Source organism: Schistocerca serialis, chromosome 12, assembly GCF_023864345.2.
Source record: "Schistocerca serialis cubense isolate TAMUIC-IGC-003099 chromosome 12, iqSchSeri2.2, whole genome shotgun sequence".
Lineage (NCBI taxonomy): Eukaryota > Metazoa > Arthropoda > Insecta > Orthoptera > Acrididae > Schistocerca > Schistocerca serialis.
In genome coordinates this window covers 10485442-10511873 of record NC_064649.1, presented here as the reverse complement: position 1 = coordinate 10511873, position 26432 = coordinate 10485442, and the positions used below count along the sequence as shown (strand labels likewise).

Sequence of the window (26432 nt, the reverse complement as noted above, 5' to 3'; positions counted from 1 at the left end):
CAGATGACACTGTCATTTATCATCTAGTCAGGTCACCGGAAGATCAATATAAATTGCTAAACAATTTAGAAAAGATATCTGTATGGTGCAAAAATTGGCAATTGACCCTAAATAATTAAAAGTGTGAGATCATCCACGTGAGTGCTAAAAGAAATCTGTTAAACTTCGGTACACAATAAATCAGTCAAATCTAAAGGCTGTAAATTCAACTAAATACCTAGGAATTACAATTATGAATAACTTAAATTGGAAAGAACACATAGAAAATGTTGTGAGGAAAGCAAACCAAAGACTATGTTTTATTGGCGGAACACTTAGAAAATGTAACAGACGTACTAAAGAGACCGCCTACACTGTGCTTGTCCATCCTCTTTTTGGAATACTGTTGTGTGTTCTGGGGTTCCTTACCAAATAGGATTAATAGAGTACATCAAGAAAGTTCAAAGAAGAGCAGCACATTTTGTATTATCGCGAAATAGGAGAGAGAGTGTCACTGACATGATACATGATTTTGGGTAGACATCATTAAAACGAAGGCGTTTTTCCTTGTGGAGGAATCTTCTAGCAAAATTTCAATTACCAACTTTCTCCTCCGAATGCGAAAATATTTTGTCAATGCCGACCTACATAGGGTGAAACAATCATCATCATAAAACGAGGGAAACAGTGCTTGCACGGAAAGATATAGGTATTCTTTTTCTTGCATCCTGTTAGAGATTGGAGCAACAGAAAATTATTGTGAAGGTGGTGTGATGAACTGTCTGCCAGGGACTTAAATCTGATTTGTTGAGTATCCATGTAGATATTACGGACTGCTGCTGCCATCTGCAGCTGAGGTAGGCGAGTAGTATGAGAACTCTATTGCATCTGAAGTGTTGCAAGCAGGAAGATAAGAACAATTGAGCTGTACTACCCGCTGACAACAGGAGCTAAGGTAGTAGCAGAGGTTCAGGTTCATATTCCCTTCCCACACGCTGTGAGTGGTGTACCATTGTCACTGGCAGTCATGTGTATTTGTACTGTTCCACATGAACTGTTATTATTGTTGTTAAAATTTCTTTATTTATGTAACTGCAGTCTTCTTTACATTTGGGCACATTTTATACAGGGTGGTCCATTGATCGTGACCGGGCCAAATATCTCACAAAATAAGCGTCGAACGAAAAAACTACAAAGAATGAAACTTGTATAGCTTGAAGGGGGAAACCAGATGGCGCTATGGTTGGCCCACTAGATGGCGTTGCCATAGTTCAAACAGATATCAACTGTGTTTTTTAAATAGGAACCCCTATTTTTTATTAAATTTCATGTAGTACATAAAGAAAAATGAATGTTTTAGTTGGACCATTTTTTTCGCTTTGTGATAGATGGTGCTGTCATAGTCACAAACATATGGCTCACAATTTTAGACGAACAGTTGGTAACAGGTAGGTTTTTTTAAAATTGAAATACAGAACATAGGTACATTTGAACATTTTATTTTGGTTTTTCAAATGTGATACATGTATCTTTGTGAACTTATCATTTCTGAGAACGTATGCTGTTACAGTGTGATTACCTGTATTACCACATTAATGCAATAAATGCTCAAAATGATGTCAGTCAATCTCAATGCATTTGGCAATACGTGTAACGACATTCCTCTCAACTGCGAGTAGTTTGCCTTCCGTAATGTTCGCACATCCATTGACAGTGCGCTGACACAAGTTGTCAGGCGTTGTTGGTTGATCACGATAGCAAATATCCTTCAACTTTCCCCACAGAAAGAAATCCGGGGATGTCAGATCCGGTGAACATGCGGGCCGTGGTATGCTGCTTCGATGACCAATCCACCTGTCATGAAATATGCTATTCAATACCGCTTCAACTGCACGCGAGCTATGTGCCGGACATCCATCATGTTGGAAGTACATCGCCATTCTGTCACGCAGTGAAACATCTTGTAGTAACATTACGTAGGAAATCAGCATACAGTGCACCATTTAGATTGCCATCAATAAAATGGGGGCCAATTATCCTTCTTCCCATAATGCTGCACCATACATTAACCCACCGAGGTCGCTGCTGTTCCACTTGTCGCAGCCATCGTGGATTTTCTGTTGCCGAATAGTGCATATTATGCCGGTTTACGTTACGGCTGTTGGTGAATGACACTTCGTCGCTAAATAGAACGCGTGCAAAAAAATCTGTCATCGTCCCGTAATTTCTCTTGTGCCCAGTGGCAGAATTGTACACGATGTTCAGAGTCGTCACCATGCAATTCCTGGTGCTTAGAAATAGTTACGGTTGCAATTCATGTTGATGTAGCATTCTCAACTCCAAGGTTTTTGATATTACCGGTTGTCGCGCAATTTGTCGGCTACTGATGAGCAGATTAGCCCCAACAGCAGCTAAAACACCTACTTGGGCATTATCATTTGTTGTAGATCGTGGTTGACGTTTCACATGTGGCTGAACACTTCCTGTTTCTTTAAATAACATAACTATCCAGCGAACAGTCCGGACACTTGGACGATGTCGTCCAGGATACCGAGCAGCATACACAGCACACGCCCGTCGTGCATTTTGATCACAATAGCCATACATCAACACTATCTCAACCTTTTCCGCAGTTGGTAAATGGTCCATTTTAACACGGGTAATGTATTACGAAGCAAATACTGTCCGCACTGGTGGAATGTTACGTGGTACCACATACTTATACATTTGTGACTATTACAGCGCCATTTAGTGGGCCAACCATAGCGCCATCTGGTTTCCCCCTTCAAGCTAGACAAGTTTCGTTCTTTGTAGTTTTTTCGTTTGATGCTTATTTTGTGAGATATTTGGCCTTGTCACTATCAATGGACCACCCCGTTTATAAGGTCAGCCAAATGCAGTCATCATATTCTCTGATGTTATTGCTAGACACAGTGTGATTTTTTGGCATCTTGTTTAGATCATGAGAGCCATTCATCATGATATTTTCTCTCTCTCTCTCTCTCTCTCTCTCTCTCTCTCTCTCTCTCCCTCCCTCCCCCTCTCCCTCCCTCCCCTCTGTCCTGAAACGTCAGCTTAATTGATATAGGACACTAATATGCTGGGGTGTTTTTGTGTTAGTTTTCATTGTTCCCTTGTTTCAGAAAAGAAGACTGTATCTGAACAGTTAGCAGCTATGAAGGAAGCTGTTATGATTCTGCCTCCTGCACACTACCAAACTTTGAAGTTCCTCATGGAGCATCTCTACAGGTGAGCAGTGGACATTGTAGAGTGTGTGAAAGGGATAAAGATTTCAGTGATGCACCTAATAGCAGACATGACATCTTGTTGAATTGGGTGTACTGCCGGTGGTCTGCATTTTTCTAACACAATATTTCAACATCGTGCCTTGACGTCTTTATCAGGTGCTTATTGTGACTTTCAGGAAGCACCTGATGAAGACGCCGAGGTACGATGTCGAAATATTGTGTTAGAAAAACGCGGACCACGGGCAGTACTCCTGATTTGACAAGATGTCACAAAATCGCCAGGGAAGTCTAAGAAATTATAACAGCAGACATAATCGTAAAAGAAAAGAAGTCACAGACATTACCTTCAGAGCTGGAGATGAGGAGAAAGTTCAGCATTCCATACACAATGAGATCATTAGAACAGAGCACAGGCAATTAAATGAGCATTCTGAATGAAATTGCCTGTGACTTTTTCGAAGAAATTGTTTTGGCTGTTACCATATTTAAGGACTGGAAAAAAATCATTTTATTTTGTGGCCAATTTTGATGTTATCATTTTGCCAAGCTCAGTGTTATTTTTTGCCCATTTGCAAATTCAGTGTTGGTTTTTCCCCCCCTAAATTCGGTGTTATTTTTTGCCAATTTTGGTGCAGATTTTTAATACACTTTGTGTTACTTTTTCAGCACTTTAGTTTTACTTTTTTGACACTTTCAGTATTCTTTTTTTATAAAAAGTCCTCAGGTTGTGTACTTTGTAGAAAAAAAAGGTTTTAGTGTTATTTTGTTATAACTTATTTTTCAAGTATTGTATGTCCTCTATTTTTCTCACCTCATTGTTTTTCAGCGTTAGTTAAAAATAAAAATAATACACATTATCAATCAGATTATGTTAATTGACATCACACATTACATTTATTTATATTACTGAAAAAACTTGTTAAACCTACTAAATCTACTCAACACAGTGTTGAAATACAGAATTTTCAAATGAAAGCATTGTTATAACATCAAAATCCCTTTCTGAGACATTATGCCACCAATCCCTCACTGCAGTGTGAAAGCAGCTGTTTAGAATCTATGTTTGAACATAGAAGACACATTGCGTTCAGCTTAACAGCAGATTTTTGTTAATCTACCATTTCCTGCTGGTGTGGAATGTTGCATTTGTGTCACCTCATGATATCTACACTGCTGAGACTTGACATTTCAGGTATACGTAAGACTCCTGTTATGTCAGCATTGATAGGGTTCACCATAATTTCCTAGGGCTCAAACAAGAGTCTAAGGTTGCGAATGAAGACTTGTGTTTATCTGTGGCCAATGAGGGTTGTCAGCATGGTTCGAAGGTGGTTACAAGTGTAACCAGTGCCTGAATTTTTTTTTCCAGGTTTGTCAAAAATTTGCTAATTTCATCACAAAAAAATCCTTTTCCCACAACAATGCCACCATCTTCAAACTGTTTTAACTTGTAAACAAAGCTAACAGGTATGTCTGCTGTTGTACATTTCCTGATATGTTTATTAAATAAATCGCATCAAAAATATCTAGTTTTGCGATGTGCTATTATTATTATTATTATTATTTATTATTATTAATTATTTTATGCACTTCTATGTCATCATTGGACCATTTTAGTCAAGCATTTGCTGTTCATAATCTTTAATAAGTGCATGTTCAGACCCTTTTGAACTACCCAGTACCTTTTCATTGGTTTTGATCTTTTCCGTGTTTTCTCATCTGTAAACACACTTATCACCATGTATTGTTTGTTTATTTTTGGTTTAAATAATATATTTTTGTTTTTCAGTTTCTTTGGATTTACTTTTTGTTTTGCATGTCAGCCAGGCTCAATTTTAGTTCATCCATATCCTCTCTTATTTCCTTCATCAGTCCTGCTTGTTTTGGATTCCAGATTTGATCTGTAATTCTTCTTGTCAGTTGGATTCCTGATGTCCTCTTGATATGACCTTCAAAGAAATATTATTCCCTCCGCCTCCCCCCCAATTAATCCAACATGGAAGAGTCCCAGGTTGATGAGCAATATTCAAGAATTGGTATTACAACTGTTTCCTTGAGATTCTTATAGTGAGTCTCAGCCTGCCATCTACTTTTCCTGTTATTTGTTTTGTGTGGCCATTCCTCTGTAGGTTACTCGTAGGAAATACTACAGTTTTTACTGTTCCCGGTGGTTCCACAGCAGTAGTGTAATTGAACATTAGCAGGCAGGCAATATGTTAACATTTGTTTTTGTTCAGGGTGAACTGCCAGTCCCTGCATCAGTCATTGATCGTTCACAAGTTTTCCTGCATTTTGCCAGCAAACAGCCTTGTGGAGCTTCCAGATTATTCACGAGATGATTTGTATGTACTGTATTTACATGAAGATAAGATGGCTCTGAATGTGAGATACCCCATTTTTTTAAAGGAGGCTCTTTGAGAAAGTTTGATTTTTGACATGTTCTGGCTAACCAAAATTACAAACTGTTTCTTTGGTATGAAGTATCTGCCTAAAAAAGTTAACATTATGCCTGTTCTAAACTTATGCCTATTATTGATTAAATTTTCACAATAAAGGAATAAATAAAATAAACAAAAGCAAATGGTTTTCACTAATTTTTATCTTCACTTCCTTCTTTGCTTACTATCAAAGCCAATCGCCTATGGTATCACTATTTTCAATTTTCATCACCACTGGTATCAATATCTGGGATGACAGTTTCACCTAACCAATAAGAGGCAAGAAAAGGCAGTGTAGTCCTGTGTACGAGCAGCAATGAAATATGCTTCCGAATTCTTGTAATTTCCTAGGTGCTGTTTGCTGTGGGGCCTCATAGCATAGTCCAAATTATTGGGAGTGAAACAAGCAACAGTGAAATTTTGAATCTCTGTTGTCACAAATATTTCACTGTATATTCTGAACATGTTGCAATGTCTGAGTTTGTGGTAATGGTGGGACCTGAGAACACAACTTCTTTTCCTGAATATATAGAGGATTCTGCATCTGTGCAGCCCTGAGGTTGTCACAGTATTTTCCTTTGCCTCATGCTTTCAGACACTTCATTTGCCCACTGCATAGAACCAGCAGTTGACATACCCCCTCTCATTTCTGTCACATCTTATAGCGAGCATAGACAACATTGCTGCACAAAATGTGCCCCTGACCCATATTTAGACTTTTACCGTCTGCTGCAGAAACATACACGATTTGTCCAATTGTAAAGTCAGTTCAGTTAGGACTACAAATAAAAATGCTTATGCTTCTAACTCATTGTAAGATTTAGTTGCCAACTGTTTCTCATTACTACTATGAAAACAGTCTAGTTTTTTCCTTTGGTAGTGTATAATACATTTTAGTGAAAACAAAGTTGCAGTTGGTATTACTTTAGTGACAGTTTTCTCCAGTCAACCCAGGAAAACAATTAACAGTAACTTATTGTAAGAGAGAGAGAGAGAGAAAGAAAACAGCATCTTATAGCAGAAGGAGGTCAGAACCGATTCTGATGCAGTGTCTTGCAGCTTGTCCTCTCCATATCTACAGCCTGTGCAGAAGTGGCCAGTCTACGTTACGCAGCGGACGAATAACTCAGCTGTGGCACTCACTCATCTCACACGAATTTAAATTAAAAAAAGAATCCTGGTGAAAGAAAAAAATAAATATATTACATAATAGTCCATTAAAACAAATTGTAGTCAAATTAGATATTGCCAGTGATTGCACCAGTGCCAGGAGTACGAATGCCGGTGTCAGCAATTTTCTGACATTACACAGCTCATCCGAATTCAAAATAAATTTTCACATGACCTCAGATGCCAAAGCTTTACCTGTAACTGTAAGGCAATCCATATATTAATCTATTACACGACATATACGAATGTATAAGACTACCCTGTATTTTTCGACTGATGGGCTTTGAAAAAACTTCATCGTATAATGGGGTAAATACAATATATTGTAAAGAGTGGTGGCCCTGTTAACACTCTGTTGTGGTACTCCTGAAATTATCCAGTTTTGTGTTGCTGCAGTTGGCACAAGCATGACAGACTACAGCAGACAATTATTCTTGCAAATGGTGGTGGCTTTATGTTTCATTCTGTTATCTGTAACAAATAGGAGCCTCTTGCCTGTAGCTTTATTACCCTTTTGCTTCAGAAATAAATAAATGTGTACGAAATCGTTCGTGCCAGCATTAAAGACTATCTGATCTATTGCAAACTTAGGGTATCGCAGCACGTGGACACCAACAAGATGACATCACACAACCTGAGCACTGTGTTCGCACCGACACTGATGCCGTCTCCGGACCCGGCGAAGATAAGTGGCGCGATGTACGGAATGGCGCTGGAGATAGCCGCCTTGGAGATGCTGATCACGCACTGCGAGACCGTCTTCAGGTGACAGTACGCCTGGCAGTCGTCGCTGACCCCCACGGCCTCACCGCAGCTGTGACGGGTACGGCGGAGTGACGGAGAATGTCGAACGCGTGCTCGACCCCGTAGCGGACACCTCGTCATCCCGAACGTATCGTATGACCGCACCCAGCCACCGGGAGTATCTCTGTGTCTACTCACTGTAAAAGTTAAGGGACAACCCTGGTTTTTCAGGCTGTAGTACGCAACACCAGAGCTCTCTAGTACTCTAGCGTTGACATTTCTCTTTCCTCACAGAAAGCCCTTTAACATTAAGCAGAGGGAAAACCCCTCATTTTTCAGGTTGTAATATTTGATACCAAAGCTCCTTAGTGCACTAGTGCTTGTTTCTCGTGCTTCACACAATGTCCGTTTCTTGCAGACTTGCCCAAAATACAAATTATTGGCATGGGCACATGCACAAGAGTGCATGTTGGCCTTCTTTCACGGTTTTAATGAGCAACATACGCAAAAGCATCAAAAGGGTAATGCATTTGAGAGAACAAAACTTTGAGAGGTGGCTGACATTAACTTTCAGGTGATGAAATTTCTGCCTTTAGAAACATTGAGAAGTAGTGAAAAAAGAAAAGTTAGTTACTACTTTTTCAGGGCAGAAACGCAGATTGGTTAGGTTAAAGGTTAGGTCACTCAGATCTCAAGTTGAGAGGAACCAAACTGTTATGAGAATGCACATATAAAATGATGAGAAGGTAGAATGCCCAGCCAGTACTTACCTCTGTGAGACAAAGATCAAGCATTGCTGATAGAAACACCTACAAAATAGGTAAAAATATTTGTAGCTTTTGATAATACTTCCTTATGAAATAAAGAGGTATTTCAAAACCTAGCTGTGGTTTTTATGCTCAAGTGTTTCTGTTGGTAGTACTTGTATAAAGGTGGGTTCTAGCCAGCCATTCAGTCTTCTTGTAATTGTACACTTTTCTCAAATGACTTTTCCTGGAAACTTTTTTGCTGGTACATAAAATATTGTTGTAAGTTAAACTTAAAACTTGGCTATAGCTGTTTGTGTGTTTCACGTCAGAATTTCTCTTCACTTTAAAATAAAAGGACATTACAGTGTCTCACTTGAAATTTTAGCTGTCTGCTATTTTATATATTGTGTCTAAAGTTTTCTTTATACCTAGTGACCAGTTAGTAACTGCCTCCATGTCTGGCATTACTAACTCATTCTAATGTGAAAATTTTGCTTAGGCGGAAGTCAGCAGCATGTACAAACTTCAAGAAATGCATCACACTGTGCTGTCTGTAATTATAGTTTCCTGCGTTTCTGGACATTCTAATGTGGTTTTTCTCAGCTGTTTTCATTTCTGACTGTGGAAGAAGTTTTCCATGCCTGTATTCCTCAGTTGGGGGGCAGGAAAGGTGGTGGCACATAGTTCCTAATTATTGCGTGAGGGGACGCAGTGGTTCAGCCGTGTGACTCTTCATTTATAGGACCCACCTGCTGTACGTGTAACCTTCCAGCTAGGCAGGGAGTTGGTGGCAGTCCTGTTGTGGAAGGACTAGTGGGAGGTACCTGACATTTATTTTTTGGAAGGAATGTGGTAGAATTTGGAGTTTGCCTTGAAAAGAAGTATAAAGCTTTTTTAAAAAAATCCAAATATATTTTTCCCAAGTATACCAAATTGCTGTGTATAATATGCCATACCATTATCTCCACACTCGATTGTAATAAATTAATTTAATCGATATAAATCCCCCATCTCAGAACAACTTTGTTCGAACATATATATATATATATATATATATATATATATATATATATATATATATACACACACACACACACACACATAGACGAGGATACCTGTAATTCTAATTGCTCCGGAGAGAGATTACTGAGGTTTATCTCTGTTCCCTGTCGGAGTTTTCCTGCTGCCTGAATGTTAAAATGGAGCAACTTTTCTACCGAGTATGTACTGTATTGTGTGAATCTCTGTCAGAATTTTGTTTCCGAAAATTGTTGAGTACGGAACTTAACAACTGTATTTCATCTTTTGTGGCTGTGTGTGGATTATTTAAGAATTCCATGACACCATTTGTTGCTTTATACTAAGAGTGTGATTTTTATGTTTAGCAGTTAGTTTTCTCGAAAAATATATAATGATTACATGTTGCTCACCTTTTGTAATATATTGTTCCGAGATGACATTCCAGCCGATGTTGTTATGACAGAAATGGTTGTAAAGGCCGGGTAAGGGAGAATTCTTAAGCCAAAGTTTGATATATGTTGAAAAGATTAAACACAGAAGAATTTCTTACATTGTTATTAACTGCACATCCATTGTAAGAACAATTCAGTTTTTATGCATTTGCTTTTAAAAGAGTGATGATACTTTAATATCGTCTTATTGTATACAATTTTTTTGTGTCTGTATTATGCACTGCTTATATATGTAGTAATTGTTTTTTTTATATACAGGGTGTTACAAAAAGGTACGGCCAAACTTTCAGGAAACATTCCTCACACACAAAGAAAGAAAATATGTTATGTGGACATGTGTCCGGAAACGCTTACTTTCCATGTTAGAGCTCATTTTATTGCTTCTCTTCAAATCACATTAATCATGGAATGGAAACACACAGCAACAGAACGTACCAGCGCGACTTCAAACACTTTGTTACAGGAAATGTTCAAAATGTCCTCCATTAGCGAGGATACATGCATCCACCCTCTGTCGCATGGAATCCCTGATGCCCTGATGCAGCCCTGGAGAATGGCGTATTGTATCACAGCCGTCCACAATACAAGCACGAAGAGTCTCTACATTTGGTACCGGGGTTGCATAGACAAGAGCTTTCAAATGCCCCCATAAATGAAAGTCAAGAGGGTTGAGGTCAAGAGAGCGTGGAGGCCATGGAATTGGTCCGCCTCTACCAATCTATCGGTCACCGAATCTGTTGTTGAGAAGCGTACGAACACTTCGACTGAAATGTGCAGGAGCTCCATTGTGCATGAACCACATGTTGTGTCGTACTTGTAAAGGCACATGTTCTAGCAGCACAGGTCGAGTATCCCGTATGAAATCATGATAACGTACAGTACATACTGACGAAACTAAAATGAGCTCTAACATGGAAATTAAGTGTTTCCGGACACATGTCCACATAACATCTTTTCTTTATTTGTGTGTGAGGAATGTTTCCTGAAAGTTTGGCCGTACCTTTTTGTAACACCCTGTATATAAATGTTTAAAGTTGTAGTACAATACTTCTTAATAACAGAAGACATATTTTGGCAATTAGACATATTATTGTTAAAGAGAGAAATATGATGCTCTGTAGTAGTTTTATGTTTTGAGATAGTTTAGTTAAAATGTTACTTTATTTGAGTATGTTTTTTTTACATTTCACAAACTACATCATTTTATTGTAGTCATCCTTTCATGTAATGTTTATTTAAATTGTGTTAAACCAAACATCTAGTTCAAAGTCCATTTATGCGTATAGTAGTAGATATGTTTTCTTAACCATAGCTAGGCTGAATAATGATACATGATTTGGATTTCTTGTACATTCTTCACATCTAAAATTAAACAATGGAAAATCCAGGATGGAATGTAACAATACCAGAAAAGGAAAGCTGCTACTCACCATATAGCGGAGATGCTGAGTTGCGATAGGCACAACGAAAAGATTCACACAGTTATAGCTTTCGGCTACAAATGACAGACGAATTGCTATCCGACAGCTGTTATGTAAATTGCACATTAAACCAACTCCGATGTTCAGTGTGCGTGACCACACAAGTTTGGCATTTGACACACGTGGTACTCTGAGATAAGCCCATTCACCGTGCAAGGTCATACATCAGATGGGGGGGAAAAAATCTGTTTTTAATTGCCCTGAGGTGAAAAACTGCATAAAAAGCAACAGTGACATTGACCTTATTGTTCTGGGGCAAACAGCCATGTACACTACACATTTTTTATTTCGTGCATTCTGTCATTTACAGAATCATGAAACTGGTACTTCAGTTTTAAATACCCTACATATTTATGTGCTGTATTCTGAAGAACAAAAAAAAGTTCAAAATCTGAGCCTCAATACTCAGGTTTTTGTTAATGTATCTATTTACAAACACAAATGAATTTTATTTATAAACTCAATGAGTGATTATATTTACTCCTATGAAAAAATCATGTTTGTTGTAATTTGCTTTTGTTCTTAAACAAAAGTTTATGGAAAAAAATGGAACTTGGTTGCTTTTCTTTTCATAGGTTTCTGATGACCCAATTGTTGGCTCACTTGGCTATAGGAATGAGGCCTGTGATGGAATATATGTAGCGAACTTAATTGTCCATTGTCTCAAAGATATTTCAGTTTGTTATAATGTAGTTTGTTCATAAGTATATTTGAAATAGTTCTGTGTTGTCCTGCTTTTCTTCACTGTATTGTTTTTTTAGAACTTTGTACCTTTGTTGCTGACATACTTCTGCTTCAGTTCAAATTAGAACAGCTGATGCCGTCCATTAGTGTGATGAAATAGCAAAATAATGCAACCCTAGCTTCCAAAACTTTCATTAGTTTTAGCCCATTACTTCCACGTCTTTTTGTGTATTGAAATAGATGTCACACGCTAGGTCAACTTTTGTCCTTAATGCCATATAGGAAGTGACATGTTCTACATAGGGACATTCGTAGATTGTTGTCAAGATGTCATTCTGGCAGAGCTTGCGCAGGAGAGCGTGGCACCTGTACAGAAATTAATTCTTATTTTGAGCACTGGGTGATTCCACACCTTATCTTTGTCACGAATGGGTGGCCGTCATAGTTCGCTGTCACCTGATGCGACCCCTCAGTCATTTATGTGCTGCTTTTCTTATTCAGTATTTTTGTCAGACACAGCTGACTTGTCGAATTATTGGTCTTACTGGCATAACCTGTTAATACAGTCATTTGCAGACTTGTTAGCTGTAGCCTTCATGTTCTGTTTGTGAGCAGGCAACAGCTGTTGAATTGCTGCCTCCCTACCCTGTGCATAAGCTGAATTCGATTTTATCAAGCTATTTGGCCAGATAGCCACAGTAATGTAATTAACCCAAAAAGAAGAGAGTTTGTAAAAACAGGAAAAGAATATGCGTGAAATATTGCTCAAAATATCAGGGCCACATGTTCTATTAAGGTACAGTTTGAATTTTATTGCTCGTGCACGATCACAAGCCTTTAAAAGTGATGCGACACACAGCAGTGAATAAAATTGCATTGCCTGTGAAATGAGGCCACATTGTAGCCTGGGTGAAAGCAGTTGTCACCATCTGGTGTTGCAGAAAGGTGCTTATGAGGCAGACTGCCTCAGTCCTTGGACCTTGGTTGGAGGTGAATGCACGGGACTGGGACACCTTTGGACATGAGGCGCACTATAACAACGTTATGCTGCTTAGCAAATTTTTTAATGTTATGTTGAAGAAACTAGGATTAATTCTATTTTTGGGCCAGATAAACAGAAAATGGAGCTTAAATAAATATTTATAGGTCCTTTTCTAATGGACTGTAGCATTTTTGTATATTACAAGAAAAAGTCAAGTGCTGGGCATCTCGCACTCTCTCTCTCTCTCTCTCTCTCTCTCTCTCTCTCTCTCTCTCTCTCTCTCTCTCTCTCTCACACACACACACACCCACCTGTAGCTACAACTGTGTTGCAGGATTCTCTCTCTTTCATAATCCAGCAGTAATCACTTAATATGGCAGCACCCTATTTCCATATTTAACCTTGTTTCATTCTGAATGAAAGCATTCACTATACACATTGCTTACAATGCCAGTATGTGCTGAGACAGAATCCAAAAGTTAGTAGAGAAAGTGAATGTTTAATGTTTGTGCAGCTATTTGTGAGTGTATTCTATTGTCTATAAATTCTTAAAAATTTTCCACCTTTAAAATTTCACGGAAAACATTCTTTAAAGGATTGCCAAGCTATCTGTCCAGTAGAAGTAATGCGAACAGAGTGTCTTGTAGAAGTTTTCTAGTCTGGGAACTGAGAAATACAGGTAATTTAACTGTTGTGAAACTGAGCATAGGAAACTTTTGGCATAAGTAAATATAGGGACATTTACATCTAAAGCTAGTATAAATTTATTTATATAGTGTCAAAAAAAAAGTTGCTTACTTTTGTCAACAGTTTGCGCAGTACATTTTTATTTCCAGGAGTTATTGACACACTAATGAGCCAAGTTTTCTGCAAATGTTTGTCGTGAGCAGTGCTATCTCACCCGCACAGGAAATGACTGTACCTAGAGCACTTGAATTTCAGCCCTAACAACTAACAAAAACTTCCCTTTGGTATCTCACATGGTTTAATTATATCAGTATGTTTCTCATCCTATTTATCTCGTATTGGTAGTATGTGCCACAGGAATGGAAGGAAACGTGTCGTTCGCGTGTCAGTCAATAGTAGTTGTCATTTGTGACTGTGCAAAACGTTCAGGGAGTCCATCACAACATCAGTAAATTCTCAGTTTTAAACACCTGCTCTTATGCATTATTTCTGGTGAAAAAGTGGACAATTTCATAGAGTATTTAGACATTTCCACTGTTTACCAGTGATGCTAAAAGTTGTCTTTGTTTAAGGAAGTTGTAGTTCCCTGAAGAGGTCCATTTGCATTTTGTGAGAGAGGAGGATGGGTGTAACAGAAGTGTTCATCTCTTGAAGTGGATTATCTTCAGTTGAAGATTCACTAGGGGTCACTCAAGCCTCTTTTTTAACTTCAGGAACAGGATGATCTTTTTCATGGTGAGCTCTGTTTATTGCAGAGTGTATATTAGGGGTGAACAACTGTATCCCCCCCAAATGAGATCTCCTTTGTTCAAAGGAAAAACCATGGAAAAGTAAGTCGGTTAGTGGGCTGCTTCCAAATCATCATTCCAGATGGCATGTGACCTCCTCCTTCGTTCATTGAGGTTTAGTGACCATTATAAAAGCTTACTGAACATTGCATACAGTGCCCTTGAACAGAGCTTTCCCCAAAGAGAAACTCACAAAGTTTCCCCAAAAAGTCTTTGAGCAGTCTAGACTATATCTGAATATGAACAGTATTATACTATTTTGTATTTACAAATGAAATAATGTTTAATGAGCCAACATCAGCAGTAACTTTTCTGTTCACTGTTTTTAATATTCAAAAGAACATGATTTATAGCATCTCGTACAGTTTATATAATTATCCATAAGAGTTGCAATTCATGTTTTCATTTGATGAACGACTTTAGTAATTTATTCCATTTGCTGCTGTTGTTTTGAGAACTTTATATACAAAATTGGTGAAGTACACAGTATTATTTTTCTACGTAAGTCTTTTGTTCTGTATAACTTTACTGCTGGTTGGCGGGAGAAAAGCTATTATTAATCTTTCATGATTGTTTATTGTTGTCTATTTTTGTAAAGCTTCTTTACAATGTATTGAGACTGTGACATGGTATTGAGGCATAGTTTCTGATAATCATTAACCCAGTACTGGAAAGTTTTTGTAAGAATTTTAAATATCTATACTTTTTAGAAAAAAATGCATGTTTTGTACTGTAATACTGTATTGAAATGTTTATGTAATTTTTGTATCAGATCAGTAAATATTCTTGTCTAATGGCAGTTATAAAAAGTGCAATGGTATTCCTATTTGGAAGGAGGAAACAGATCAAAATGTTAATTTTTTGTGTTTGCATTATATGAAATAATCCTCATTTTCATCCATCTTTCCCATTCCCCATGATGACACACACATTTTTATTATTGTTATTTTCCATATTTATCTATGGAGGTGCAGATCAATATAATGTAAGTTTAGTATCAGGAACCCTAAGAATTCATTCAGAGTGCTATGTAATATCCTGTTTTGTCACTGAAGCCAACTTATATAATGTCCAATCTGGCTACTATATTATTTAGAACTTCTTGTGGGTGATTTAATATCAGATGCATAAAATTGAAATATTGTTTTCTCTAAATAAGGTCTTCACAGTCACTCTCTTCCTTTAGCTGCAAACCAGTTGTTTAAAGCCAATTTTAAATTTTAGATTACCCTCTCTGCATGGTGATCACACACATTCCTACTTATTTCAAAGAGGTTAGCTTTGTAACTAACAGCATATACAGGGACCAGCAGAATGAATAGTAGGATTTGAGTTGTATAGCACGCCGTCGCTGTTGCGCCTGCACAAAATAACTGTGTGCGCTGCAAGGGGAAATTCGGTGTTGCATACTTCGAAGCACCAAGCATTCATCGTCAAGGCGAATTAAAAAATAACGAGTCTCCCATCACAATTTAACGATTATTTCATCACCAATCTGAGTTGAAATGACATGAGAAAGTTCCGGATCATCAGAGGATTGTACAGTGGGTACAATAGTTCAGGACTATTGCATCTTGTGCAGTGAATAAAAATCCAGTGCGATGAGGGATACAGTAGATTGCAGACCAGGAGGAGGAGGAGGCGTATCGAGCACTTGTCTGACATTCTTGGCAGTTAGCTGCCAGATGGGCCGTAGCGCTAACAATGTCAGATTGTTCCCTGCAGTGCGTCGTCTGTGTGATAACCAGTTCATCCACAATACAAATTGCAGGTCACACAGAAACCAAATAAACAGCATCAAATCGGCTGACGAACTTACGCTTATTGGAACTTTATGCAGCCAATCTGTGAATGCAAAACAAGATACTGATGTTGGATGAGGCCATTTACATACAAATGTCAATGTAAATAAACAGAATTACATGTCCTGGGGACCACAAAACCAAGGTAATTCTCATCAGCTGCATGAGAACCCCTGTATGTGATGGAAACTTTTGTTTTTGCTGGTTGGAGGAATGCACAGAACATTATGGTGACTCTCACTATGGAGTTACATTCAAAACCAAGGGAAGGGCATTTATGATTTGTAACAGCACATATATTTCTTTACTTTCAATGTGTCTTTCAATAAATTTGTTTCAAAGTTTCGTCCATTTTTATATCGTACTATTCATTCTGCCAAGCCCTGTAGAACCACAAAGTGCCTCTGTTACAGTGTGTAATCTTTGGGAAATAGCTCAAAGTTCCAAACACAGATTAACTTCGAAGCTTTGTGATTGTTTGTAGCTCTGAGGAGACATTTGTGTTGTGTAATTGAGAGCAACCACAGCAATTCAAAATCTATATTTGTGGTGAACTCCTATAAGATGAGGGGCCTGTGCCTTAGCCACTCGTGTGGCAACTAATGTTGGATGACTCCACCAGAGTGCTGTGGCAAAAGCTAGCAAAATTATGCAGCACTATAAATAACTGGACAGGGAAACTAGGGTACCTATTGTTATTAATACTGCTTCATGTGTGAGCACTACTCTTTTGCTGTGAGAAATAACATCCCTACTGACTTCCATTCATTCACAGTCTACATTGTTCCTAAAAATGATGACCAGGCACTCTCCCAAAACATTGCAGGATTTTAGCAACACCGTCTGACACCACTAAGTACCATTTGTTATGTTGGGAAAGCCTTAAACAGTACGCACCGATGGCTCACATTGAAGCAGATCGAACACAATGCATTGGTCCTTAGCTTTGCATGTAGAACCATTATGATGCCTGTAAAGAAAATGTATAATTCCAAACTGTTGCCATAGAGGAATTATGTTTTTTGTGTGAAAATGTTTTTGTGAACAGCAGAATTCCTTTTTCGGTTGACCAGAGAAATATGTTTGACCCAAAACCAGTGTCTCACCACTTCTGAATTTCACCGTCACCTTTGACAATACTACTGAAATTCTTGTCAAATGTCGTGTTTCGCGTAAACAATGAGTATGTTCAAGCAGGAATATTGTTGATTGATTGTGTGTCATGTTCATGTTCTGTACAATTAGGGACAGGATCTGAAACCACATATCGAAAAGATTTTCCATTTAAATTGTGCCTCTTTGGATGATAATCACATCCGTACATCATGTTTGTGTGACACTGAAAATGGCTAGAATTTTCTTATTTCTCTCCACATCAGGACAGTATGTCGAGTTGATGAGATGCTTGGTCATATATTTTTGGTTTATAGTGTATGTGCAAGCTAGTGGTTGAAAAATTCTGTACAATAAATGGAAGTATTGTTTGTGGGTTTTTTTCCCATCTGATCATTTGAATGATGTGAATAGGAAAGATCTCTGCTGATTGGTTAGTACCTGCCTAGGCCATATGTTCGTGTTACTGATTGCTGATAGGTGAGAGGTTTAATTCTTCATCTACATACATACTCTGCAAGGCACTGTAAGGTGTGTGGCAAAGTATACCCTTTACCACTACTAGTGATTTCCTTTTCCGTTCCATGTGTAATTAGTGCAAGGGAAAAACCACTGTCTATATGCCTCCGTATAAGCCCTAATTTCTTGTATCATCTCGGTTCTTAAGCAAAATGTAAGTTGGCAGCAGTGGAATCGCTAATGCTAGTTCTCTAAATTTTCTCAATAGTGGTCCTTGAAAAGAAAGTCATTTTCCCTCCACTAATACCCATTTGATTTCTTGAAGCATATCTCTAATATTTGCATGCTATTCGAACCTACCTGTAACAAATCTCGTGGCCTGCCTCTGAGGTGCTTCGAAGTAGTATTATAATGTGGCCTGCTGTGGATTCCAATTCTGAAAGACCATCCTCGATGTCTCTGCTGTGATAGTCTATAGAGTGGAGTCCACTTCATACAGCATTATAATACGAAGGTGATAAATTTGAAAAGTGAAACGGAAGAAAATTGTAAAGTGTATTCAGGCTGAAAGAGTTGCAGCAGGCTTGGAGCCACAATACATTTGTTTATCTTTTTTTTGAAATACTGCACTTTTAGTGCATGTTGATGGCTACAAAGAGCTAGTAAACAAAATATATTTTAGTGTACCCAAACGTATTCTCCAAACCGCAGAAAAAGATTACAGTAGTAGTGTAGATACATTGCTTTCATTAAGAGCTGCATTTGTTGTTTAATCTCTCTTGCCCAACATGATATGTTGTGATTACTATTTTAATGAAATTAAATTACAGTGAGGGTGCATTGCATTTGCTCCTGATGATCATCTACTCTGGGGTTTCTTGGGTGTCATTCTGTTTTTTATCATTAACAATCAAAGTAATGTGTGCTACCAATGGTTCAGCAGAAAATATAGAAGTTTAAAAGTGTCACAACATTTACATTACCAACAGTATTTTGTGGTTTGCTCAGTCAGTCACTTTCAGTCGAGATGCGTCGTGAGACTTTCTAGAACTTCTCTCGAGTAAGATTTCTGTTCTCGTGTGTAACACTCATTGGAATGTTCCATTTCATCAGTTTTGCCTCCAGGATGTAATCTGTTTATGAAATTCGTGTCATGAAAGACTAAAGGGTGTAAGCAATTGGAAACTAATTTAGACATATTTGAAATATAAACTAGGAACTGGGTAGAGACAGCCACTCACTGAAGTGTTGAGCAGCAAACACTTATGGAGAAGAGCAGTGCTGAGTGGTCTCCTTTACTCCCAAGTTATTTATTTGTAAATATGTAATAACCTATTGGAGTGAATGTGCCCCAACAGGTCACTGGTCTGTACTTTGCATTACCTTTTTTAATTTTTGCAAAGTCTGTTCCTTTAGTATGTTGTGTTCATGTCGCTGTCTCCACATTAAGGAGTTAGATATGTAGGAGGAAGATATCTGGGAAACAGTTTGCATATAGGTTTGTATCAAAAGTGGTACTATTAGCAGTATAGTACGGAATGCCAATGACAAACAATTCTCAAAACTAAAAACTGGTTTGAAGCAGCTGCACCATTAAAACAATGTAGCTTTTTCATCATTGAGGGGATGATAACAGCCTATTCTCTCTCTCTCTCTCTCTCTCTCTCTCTCTCTCTCTCTCTCTCTCTCTGTGTTTCTTTAAAAAAAGGAACAAGTAGCAGCAACTTTGTATAGCCTTTGGAAATAAAAGAAATATGTTTAACACTTTTTTTTTTGCACCACTCTGTCAAGTATTTGAATGAGGATTGTTTGAAGGTTGCTGTAACAGGTCATGTTAGGCCTGCTGATTGGCTGAATGTGTTGTCTGACTGGTTCCAAAGCACGTGCCTGGCCTCAAGTCAAGTATTTTAGTTTGACCTTGCTGGACCATATAATTTATTCTCCCCTCCACTCACTTTTAGCCGGGAGCTTTCAAACTGGTACTGATGAGCAGGTGGTCACATGACGAGCGTAGGGGAATGATCCACTGGCTCACATGATGCACTGGCTTGTTATAATAGAGTATAAATTGCTCAGTGCCAGTGATGTGGGTTCTGTCTCTGTTAAAAGAGGAAGTATGTCTGATACTGGACTGAGCAAAAAACATGCCCTGCCCCTCAGTTAAGCTCAAGGTTATATCTATTGTCTCTCTCTTCCTCTTAATGGTATAAAGACTGCTGCTTCACACAGCAGCAGGAGGAAAGTTGGCATAAAGCTACTTTAGATCAGTGCTGATAAATTGCTAGGGTATGAGATAACTGTCTATATCCTGCTGCATGTGTCATTCAGTGCAAGGTCACTGGGAGAGCCGGCATTCCCACCCACTGTCAGTTGTCAACTTGATGTAAAACTAGTTTCTGTGAAGCCTGCTCATCTATTGCATAGCACATTGTCCAATTACACTTTTTTTGCACTTTTTCTACATCCTCAGTGACGTGTGGATTTAGTTGGAGTGACATCATAATAACATTATTCAAGAAAAAAATGCAGTCAGCAGGAGGAGGAAAACAGAATTTTGATGTAAGTACTTACTATCCCACATCAATCATGTACTTGTGTCTGGTGTATAGTTTCTGGTACAAATAGATAACCATAACCTCCAATTCTGTATTGTGTTGTAAATAGTCTCTCCAAGTGGGTGTCAGCTGCAAACAATGAATGTTTATCTGTGTTGTACAGCTACAAGGTAACAACCAGTGCAGTTGCTGTATAGCTTTAATAAGCTACAAGGTAATAATGAATGCAGTTGCTTGATCAGTGTCGTAAAATATTTCGTTATCCCCCTTTGTTGTGCATTTGTAGCCACAGTGGTGTTAGCAGACAACCAACAACTAATGCCATTGTAATTAGAATGTGTTAAATATTATGACTTAAGCATTTTGCAAAAGTTAAAGAAAAAAATGTAGTGAATGTGTTATTGTTTCTTCAAATCTATTCTGGTGCCGTATCTTTACAAAAAAAGAAGAAGTGGTTTGTTTTTATTTGCATACTGTATTAATGGGCCTAGAAATCTTATGAAGTAAGATTCACACAGGTATAAAAACAATCCACAAGAGATATAAGGCAAGTCATGAAAGTGTACAAAACAATTTAAAAGACAAATATGCTCTTATGCACTGCTAAAAACAATACCGTTTATTTATAAATGTCCAAAATAATGTATTGCAACAGTTTAATTAGTTAGACATGTTTTATGATGTGGAAACATGGCTGCATCAGTGATGTAAATAAAGCAGACCACTACAAACACATAACGAATGATTTCTTGCAGGGATGGAGTGTGGGTCCACTATAATTTTGATGTGTAGAAAAATGTTATTTTGATTATGTTTGTTAGTAAACTAATCTTGCACAGTATGATGGTGATTGCGTGTATGCATTTTCACTGAAACTTCTATGTTTTGCCATGTGTGGCACCTAGTTCACGTACATACTTCTGCTAAAGACTTTATTTCTAAAATACAAGTTTAGCATGATTTTCTAAATCATTGTATCACGTTACTATTTGACAATTTAAAAATATTTTTCATTCATTCAGTTAGCAAAAACACTGTCATTGTGTCTTCAGTGTGTATGTTTTTTTATGTCAAGAAAGGCAACAGACTCATACCTCTAGTTTGTAATGTCAGTCTGTAATAATATTGTAGACTGTTGAACTTTATAAACAGTATTAATTTTCCTTAAATTGCTTTATAGCAAAATGGGTGATGTTTACCTGTAAAATACTTGAATTTCATCTCATAAACTTTTAAATATTTAGTCTTACATTTATGAGTCCCCTTTTCCATCTATTGTATATGTTGCTTGGCCCACCTTTCTCAATTAAGGCACATTTGTTCTTTCTTCTTTCCACTTATGAACACTTGTAAATAGCGAAGTTTTTGTTTCACCTATCGCCTCTTTCCCTTCTGTTTTCATTGATTTATTTTATATATTTATTTCAAATTCCATGAATTCATATAGTGATGAATCACAAGGATGTGGAATGAGTCAGGTTTACATCTTTATAGATATACAACAAGACATTTGTACAGTGACAATCATGTAGCTATCTTGTGATATAAGCTTAAAGGGCGAACTAAAATTAAATTGATCAGTTCAAATAAACATGGCATAAACTATGAAAATAACTTTTGGTACAGAAAAAAGAAAATTTGTAATTTGATCATCTTAGGCAATGAAGACAAATTACAGCGAACATAATGTAAACAGATTAGGAGAGAAAAAAAAGGAAATACAACAAAAAATTACAAAGACAGTCACTGATTAGGCCTACTCTGCAGGTACTCACCCAGAGAGTAGAAGAACTTATCTGTAAGGTATTTTCTTAATTTAAATGTAGGTGGGGAATTAATGTGGGCTTTGATATCAGATGAAAGAGAATTGGAGAGTTTTATGGCAGAATAATGAACACCTTTTTGTATGATACTTACCTGTTTTAGATCATTTTTAGACCTTGTATTGTGATCGTGGTCTGCATTATTGGATGTAAAAAGAGAATGGTTATTCAAGACAAAAATCTTAAAGAAAGTAAGTATTGACATGTGGTGGTTAATATTTGGAGCTTACAGATCAGTTTTCTGCAAGAATATCTTGGATGAACACTACTCATGATTCTCATTGCTTTCTTTTGTGCAATAAATATCTTTTTGGCTATACTAAGAAATTATACCATATGGTACGATGGAGTGAAAATAGCCAAAGTAAGCTTCTTTGATGGAATTCAGGCAGCCTTCGAATAGTCTTTTATTGTTGGCTCATAGATGTTCTCATCCAGACTCAGTGTTATACAGGTTCTCTCACCCATCTAGGGTGTCAAGTGTTTTTCTGCATATTCATGCCACCCCAAGTTTGATTGTTCTATAAAACATATTTATGTGCAGGCCATCTGCGTGATTTTATTCTTGTGCGAGGCTAAATTTATTACTGTACTAATCTACAGAACTGAGTGTTTATCTATAATTTACCTTACGGTCGAAGCCATAGATGAGACTGGCCTATGTATGATTCCTTCTGCAGAGGTAGCAGAATACTCAACAGCAGGACAGTGTGGCTGTACACATGACTGTATATGTGCATATTTGTGTTTCGTCGGCTCTCGAGAAGGATTCGTCTGAAGGCTTGGCAACCTTTTCCCTCTAGTTTACATGCCTATTGACAATTTGGCACCTAAACTGTAAGAAGTGTTTCTATCTTTACTCTTTCCATTATTTATATTCCGCCAAGGGCTTCCATTACCATACATATTCAAAGCTAAGAACATAGGTCAGTCTGTCTGTAAGAGTAAGTTCCTCAGTTGTCTGGCAGATACATCACCTGGCCTGGTAACTGGAATTGGTGAAATAAGTGGGCATCTAAGGAGCATGCATTTCCAACTGAGGGTTCCACGATATATCTCGTCTTGAAAAATTTTTCCAGGTCACTGTAATGTGAACTGCCTGAGCTAGATAGAGAGTGAAAATGGGATAGTCATTTCCAGAGAGCGATATAGTCAGCAATATGACAGGAAGGATCATTTAAAGAAATAAAGTTTAGTAAACATGGTCTTTAAAATGTATGCCAGAAGAGGTTATCATCAATATCTTCTAGTGCAAGCTCTTTGCTTTCTACATTTTGAGATGTGGTAACATGGACCAAAACAATAAAAAAAATTCCAGTAAACTGGGCACTAAAGTGAATACCATAAGAGCTATGAGTACTTTGCAACTGTGAAACACATCTCTTGCACTGAATACAACTCTCTCTTCTACTGAATACAGTTCAAATGATATGCATTTTAGAGACAATGTTTACTGGGCAATTTTTTCTGGTTTTGGTTCATATTACCTCCTCCCAAAATATGGGTAGCAAAGAGTTTGTTGTAGAAAAAATTTGTGTTGTAGTGTAAAAGATGAAGTAGTGCTCATAGCTCTTAGGGTACGCATTCTAAAGCACACGTTTACAAGTGACTGTTCCTGTCATAACTCTGAATACAGCATTCCTCATGGGACACTCTGCATATATTTACATATAATACACATATCAAAATAACTATTTACTGCAGCACTTAACACTGGGAATAGCGGGTGAAAGTACACCATATTGCGGTATATAGTGTAGCTTCTTTGTACGGTTGATTGTTTTCAAAAGTCTTGGGCAATTCTGGTTAAGTAAATTTGTCTACAAGAAGTCTACCTATTCCATTAAATTTAGTAATTTCAGCTCATAACTGGCTATGCTGTTAAATCAGTTAGTCATTAATTTGCCACTGTGTTTTTAATGCAATATAGGTCTGTCTTTTTGATCTCCACATTTATGTTGCCTCGCAAGTTGAAAATAATTTTTGTGGAGAAAACACGAAATAGTACCTTCATTTTTTCAGTTAATTCTTTGCCTACTGTTTTGTTAAATTCTCTTTGCTATTCTTGCAACAATTGCCACATTCTTTGTAGTCCTGTAATACATTTTTCACAGTTCTTAATGAACAAAGAGCATTTCAGTAAATGTAATAGCCCTCATGGGTAATGTGTAGATCAGAATCAATGTAGCAAACTGAACAAAGGAATACTGATACACTTGTTGAGTTCATTAAAGCTTTAAAACACATATAGCCTCCCACCATCTTCTACTTTCAAAAACATAATATATATACATACATACTCACAAAGCTGCTGTGAAGTGTACGGCAGAGGGTACCACATGTTCGGGTTTCTTCCTGGTCAGGAAGAATGACAGCTTAAATGCTTCTGTACATGTTGTAATTAGTCAACTCTTGGTTCCATGATGTAGGGGACAAGATTCCTTACTGTTTCCTCAAATTGTGTAGGCCTAAATAGGCTTTCGCTTGTGTGTCTTCGGGAGTCTGCCAGTTTGTGTTCCCCTGCCACTGTTGTCTACCGGGCCTATTATTAGGTATGTCAAGCATATTGTGTGCCACAGCTTCTGTATCCTTTAACAGTTTTAATATTTCACACCACAGTTGATTAAAACATAATCCTAATAGGAACACTTAGTTATGTGTCTGTTGGCTTGTTCAAAACCCTTTTTCTCAGTTAGTGTAGATATATCAAATTTTTTATTTATGTCACACATTAAGATCTGCAGTTCCTTGGCGATGTAAAAAAGTGAAGTTTCTAAGTCAGTGTAATTAAAAGATACGGCTATTTTTGGCACACATTGTGGTATTTGAAAGCTCACTCATCAAAACCTATGGGGTACTATCCATTGACCTAGAATCATGAAATTTGCGAAGAAGCAAGGTTTCACAGTATGGTAAAAGAAAAAAATCTAATTATTGTTCATTCCTAATTATATCACACGAAAAAAAATTGCCATTTGTTATCAGATGGTCTGTCTGTCCATTAAGCCTCCTTTTTCTCGGGAATGGGTAGACCTATCAATTTGACATATATGTCGCATACTTATTGTCAATGGTCTCTTGGCTGTACAACAAATGTTTGCTTCTAAGTCAATGCAATCAAAAGATATAACTATTTATGTCATGTATGTTGATACTCGCTTATCAAAATGTACAGGGTACTTCCCAGTGACCCGCAGTCGTCAAGTTTGCCAAGAAGTAAGGTTTCACACTACAACCGAAGGAAAAAATCCGAAAATTGTTAATTTGTGATAATAGGACAAGGAAAAAAGTTTTTGTCATTTGTTATCAGACTGTCTGTCTGGCCGTCTGTCTGTTAATCAAAAAATATGGCCATTTATGTCACCACCTTTGATACTCGCAAATTCACTCATTAAAACCTACAGGGTACTTTCCGTAGAGCTAGAATCGTGAAATTTGCCAAGAAGCAAGATGTTGCACTACAGCTAAAGGAATAATCTGAAAATTATTAATTTGCAATTATATGATACGTAAAAAAATTTTATTTGCAATTTGTTACCAGACTGTCTGCCTGCCCCTCCGTCTGTTAGGACCCCTTTTTCTCTGGAACGTGTACACATACCGAATTGAAATATATGTTGCATACTGAGATCTACAGCCCTTTGGTGGTGTAAAAATGTTTAGCTTCTAAGTGAATGCAGTCAAAAGATACGGCCATCTGTGTCACACATTTTGATTCCTGTAAACTAACTCATTAAAACCTAAAGTGTGCTTTCCCTTAACGTACAATCATGAAATATGGCAAGAGGGAAGGTTTTGCACTACGAGTAAAGGGAAAGAATCAAGAAATTGTCAATTTGTTATTATATCGCTCAAAAAATTTCTTTTGTCGTTTGTTATCCAAATTCAAACTTGAAATTAAAACATTCTTGGAAGTGTTTGGATCCCCGGGACCAATATCAATGTCAGTGCGGCGAAAAATCTCAGAGACCCTTGATTCTCAGAATGGATGAACGTGTGTATACGTAACTAAGTTTGTACGGAACTCTCAGTGCGCAAGTCCTGCTCCCACTTATACGAATTTTTTTCCAAGAAACTTGGTCTACCAAGTTACCTGGTTTACAAGATTATTAGGGGTGTAGAGTGAGCTCAGTTTAGATAGTAAAGTCAAACGGACCTGGCTGTAGTCCCTTCTGTTGAACCACCAAGTTGGGTGGCATAGTGGTAAGATACTGGACCCACATTTGGGAGAACAGCAGTCCAAATTTAGGATTACCAT

At 37.6% G+C, this 26432-nt stretch overlaps 2 protein-coding genes across 4 annotated transcripts in view; both read left to right on the top strand.

Moving 5' to 3' along the window:
- LOC126428146 (N-chimaerin) overlaps positions 1–8641 on the top strand; it is a 50260-nt gene extending 41619 nt beyond the window's left edge. Inside the window, exons 8-9 of one of the 2 annotated variants that reach the window (XM_050090055.1) lie at positions 3123–3228; positions 7427–8641. In XM_050090055.1, coding sequence (XP_049946012.1) covers positions 3123–3228; positions 7427–7604 — 284 coding nt within the window. In that variant the 3' untranslated portion in view covers positions 7605–8641. Of the gene's footprint in view, positions 1–3122; positions 3229–5464; positions 5711–7426 lie in introns of those variants that run through there. The other variant, XM_050090056.1, reaches the window with a different exon arrangement.
- Positions 8642–19772: 11131 nt separating this feature from the next.
- LOC126427909 (guanine deaminase) overlaps positions 19773–26432 on the top strand; it is a 145796-nt gene continuing 139136 nt past the window's right edge. For both annotated transcript variants that reach the window (XM_050089799.1, XM_050089798.1), the window contains exon 1: positions 19773–20355. In XM_050089799.1, coding sequence (XP_049945756.1) covers positions 20320–20355 — 36 coding nt within the window. In that variant the 5' untranslated portion in view covers positions 19773–20319. The remainder of the gene's footprint in view (positions 20356–26432) is intronic.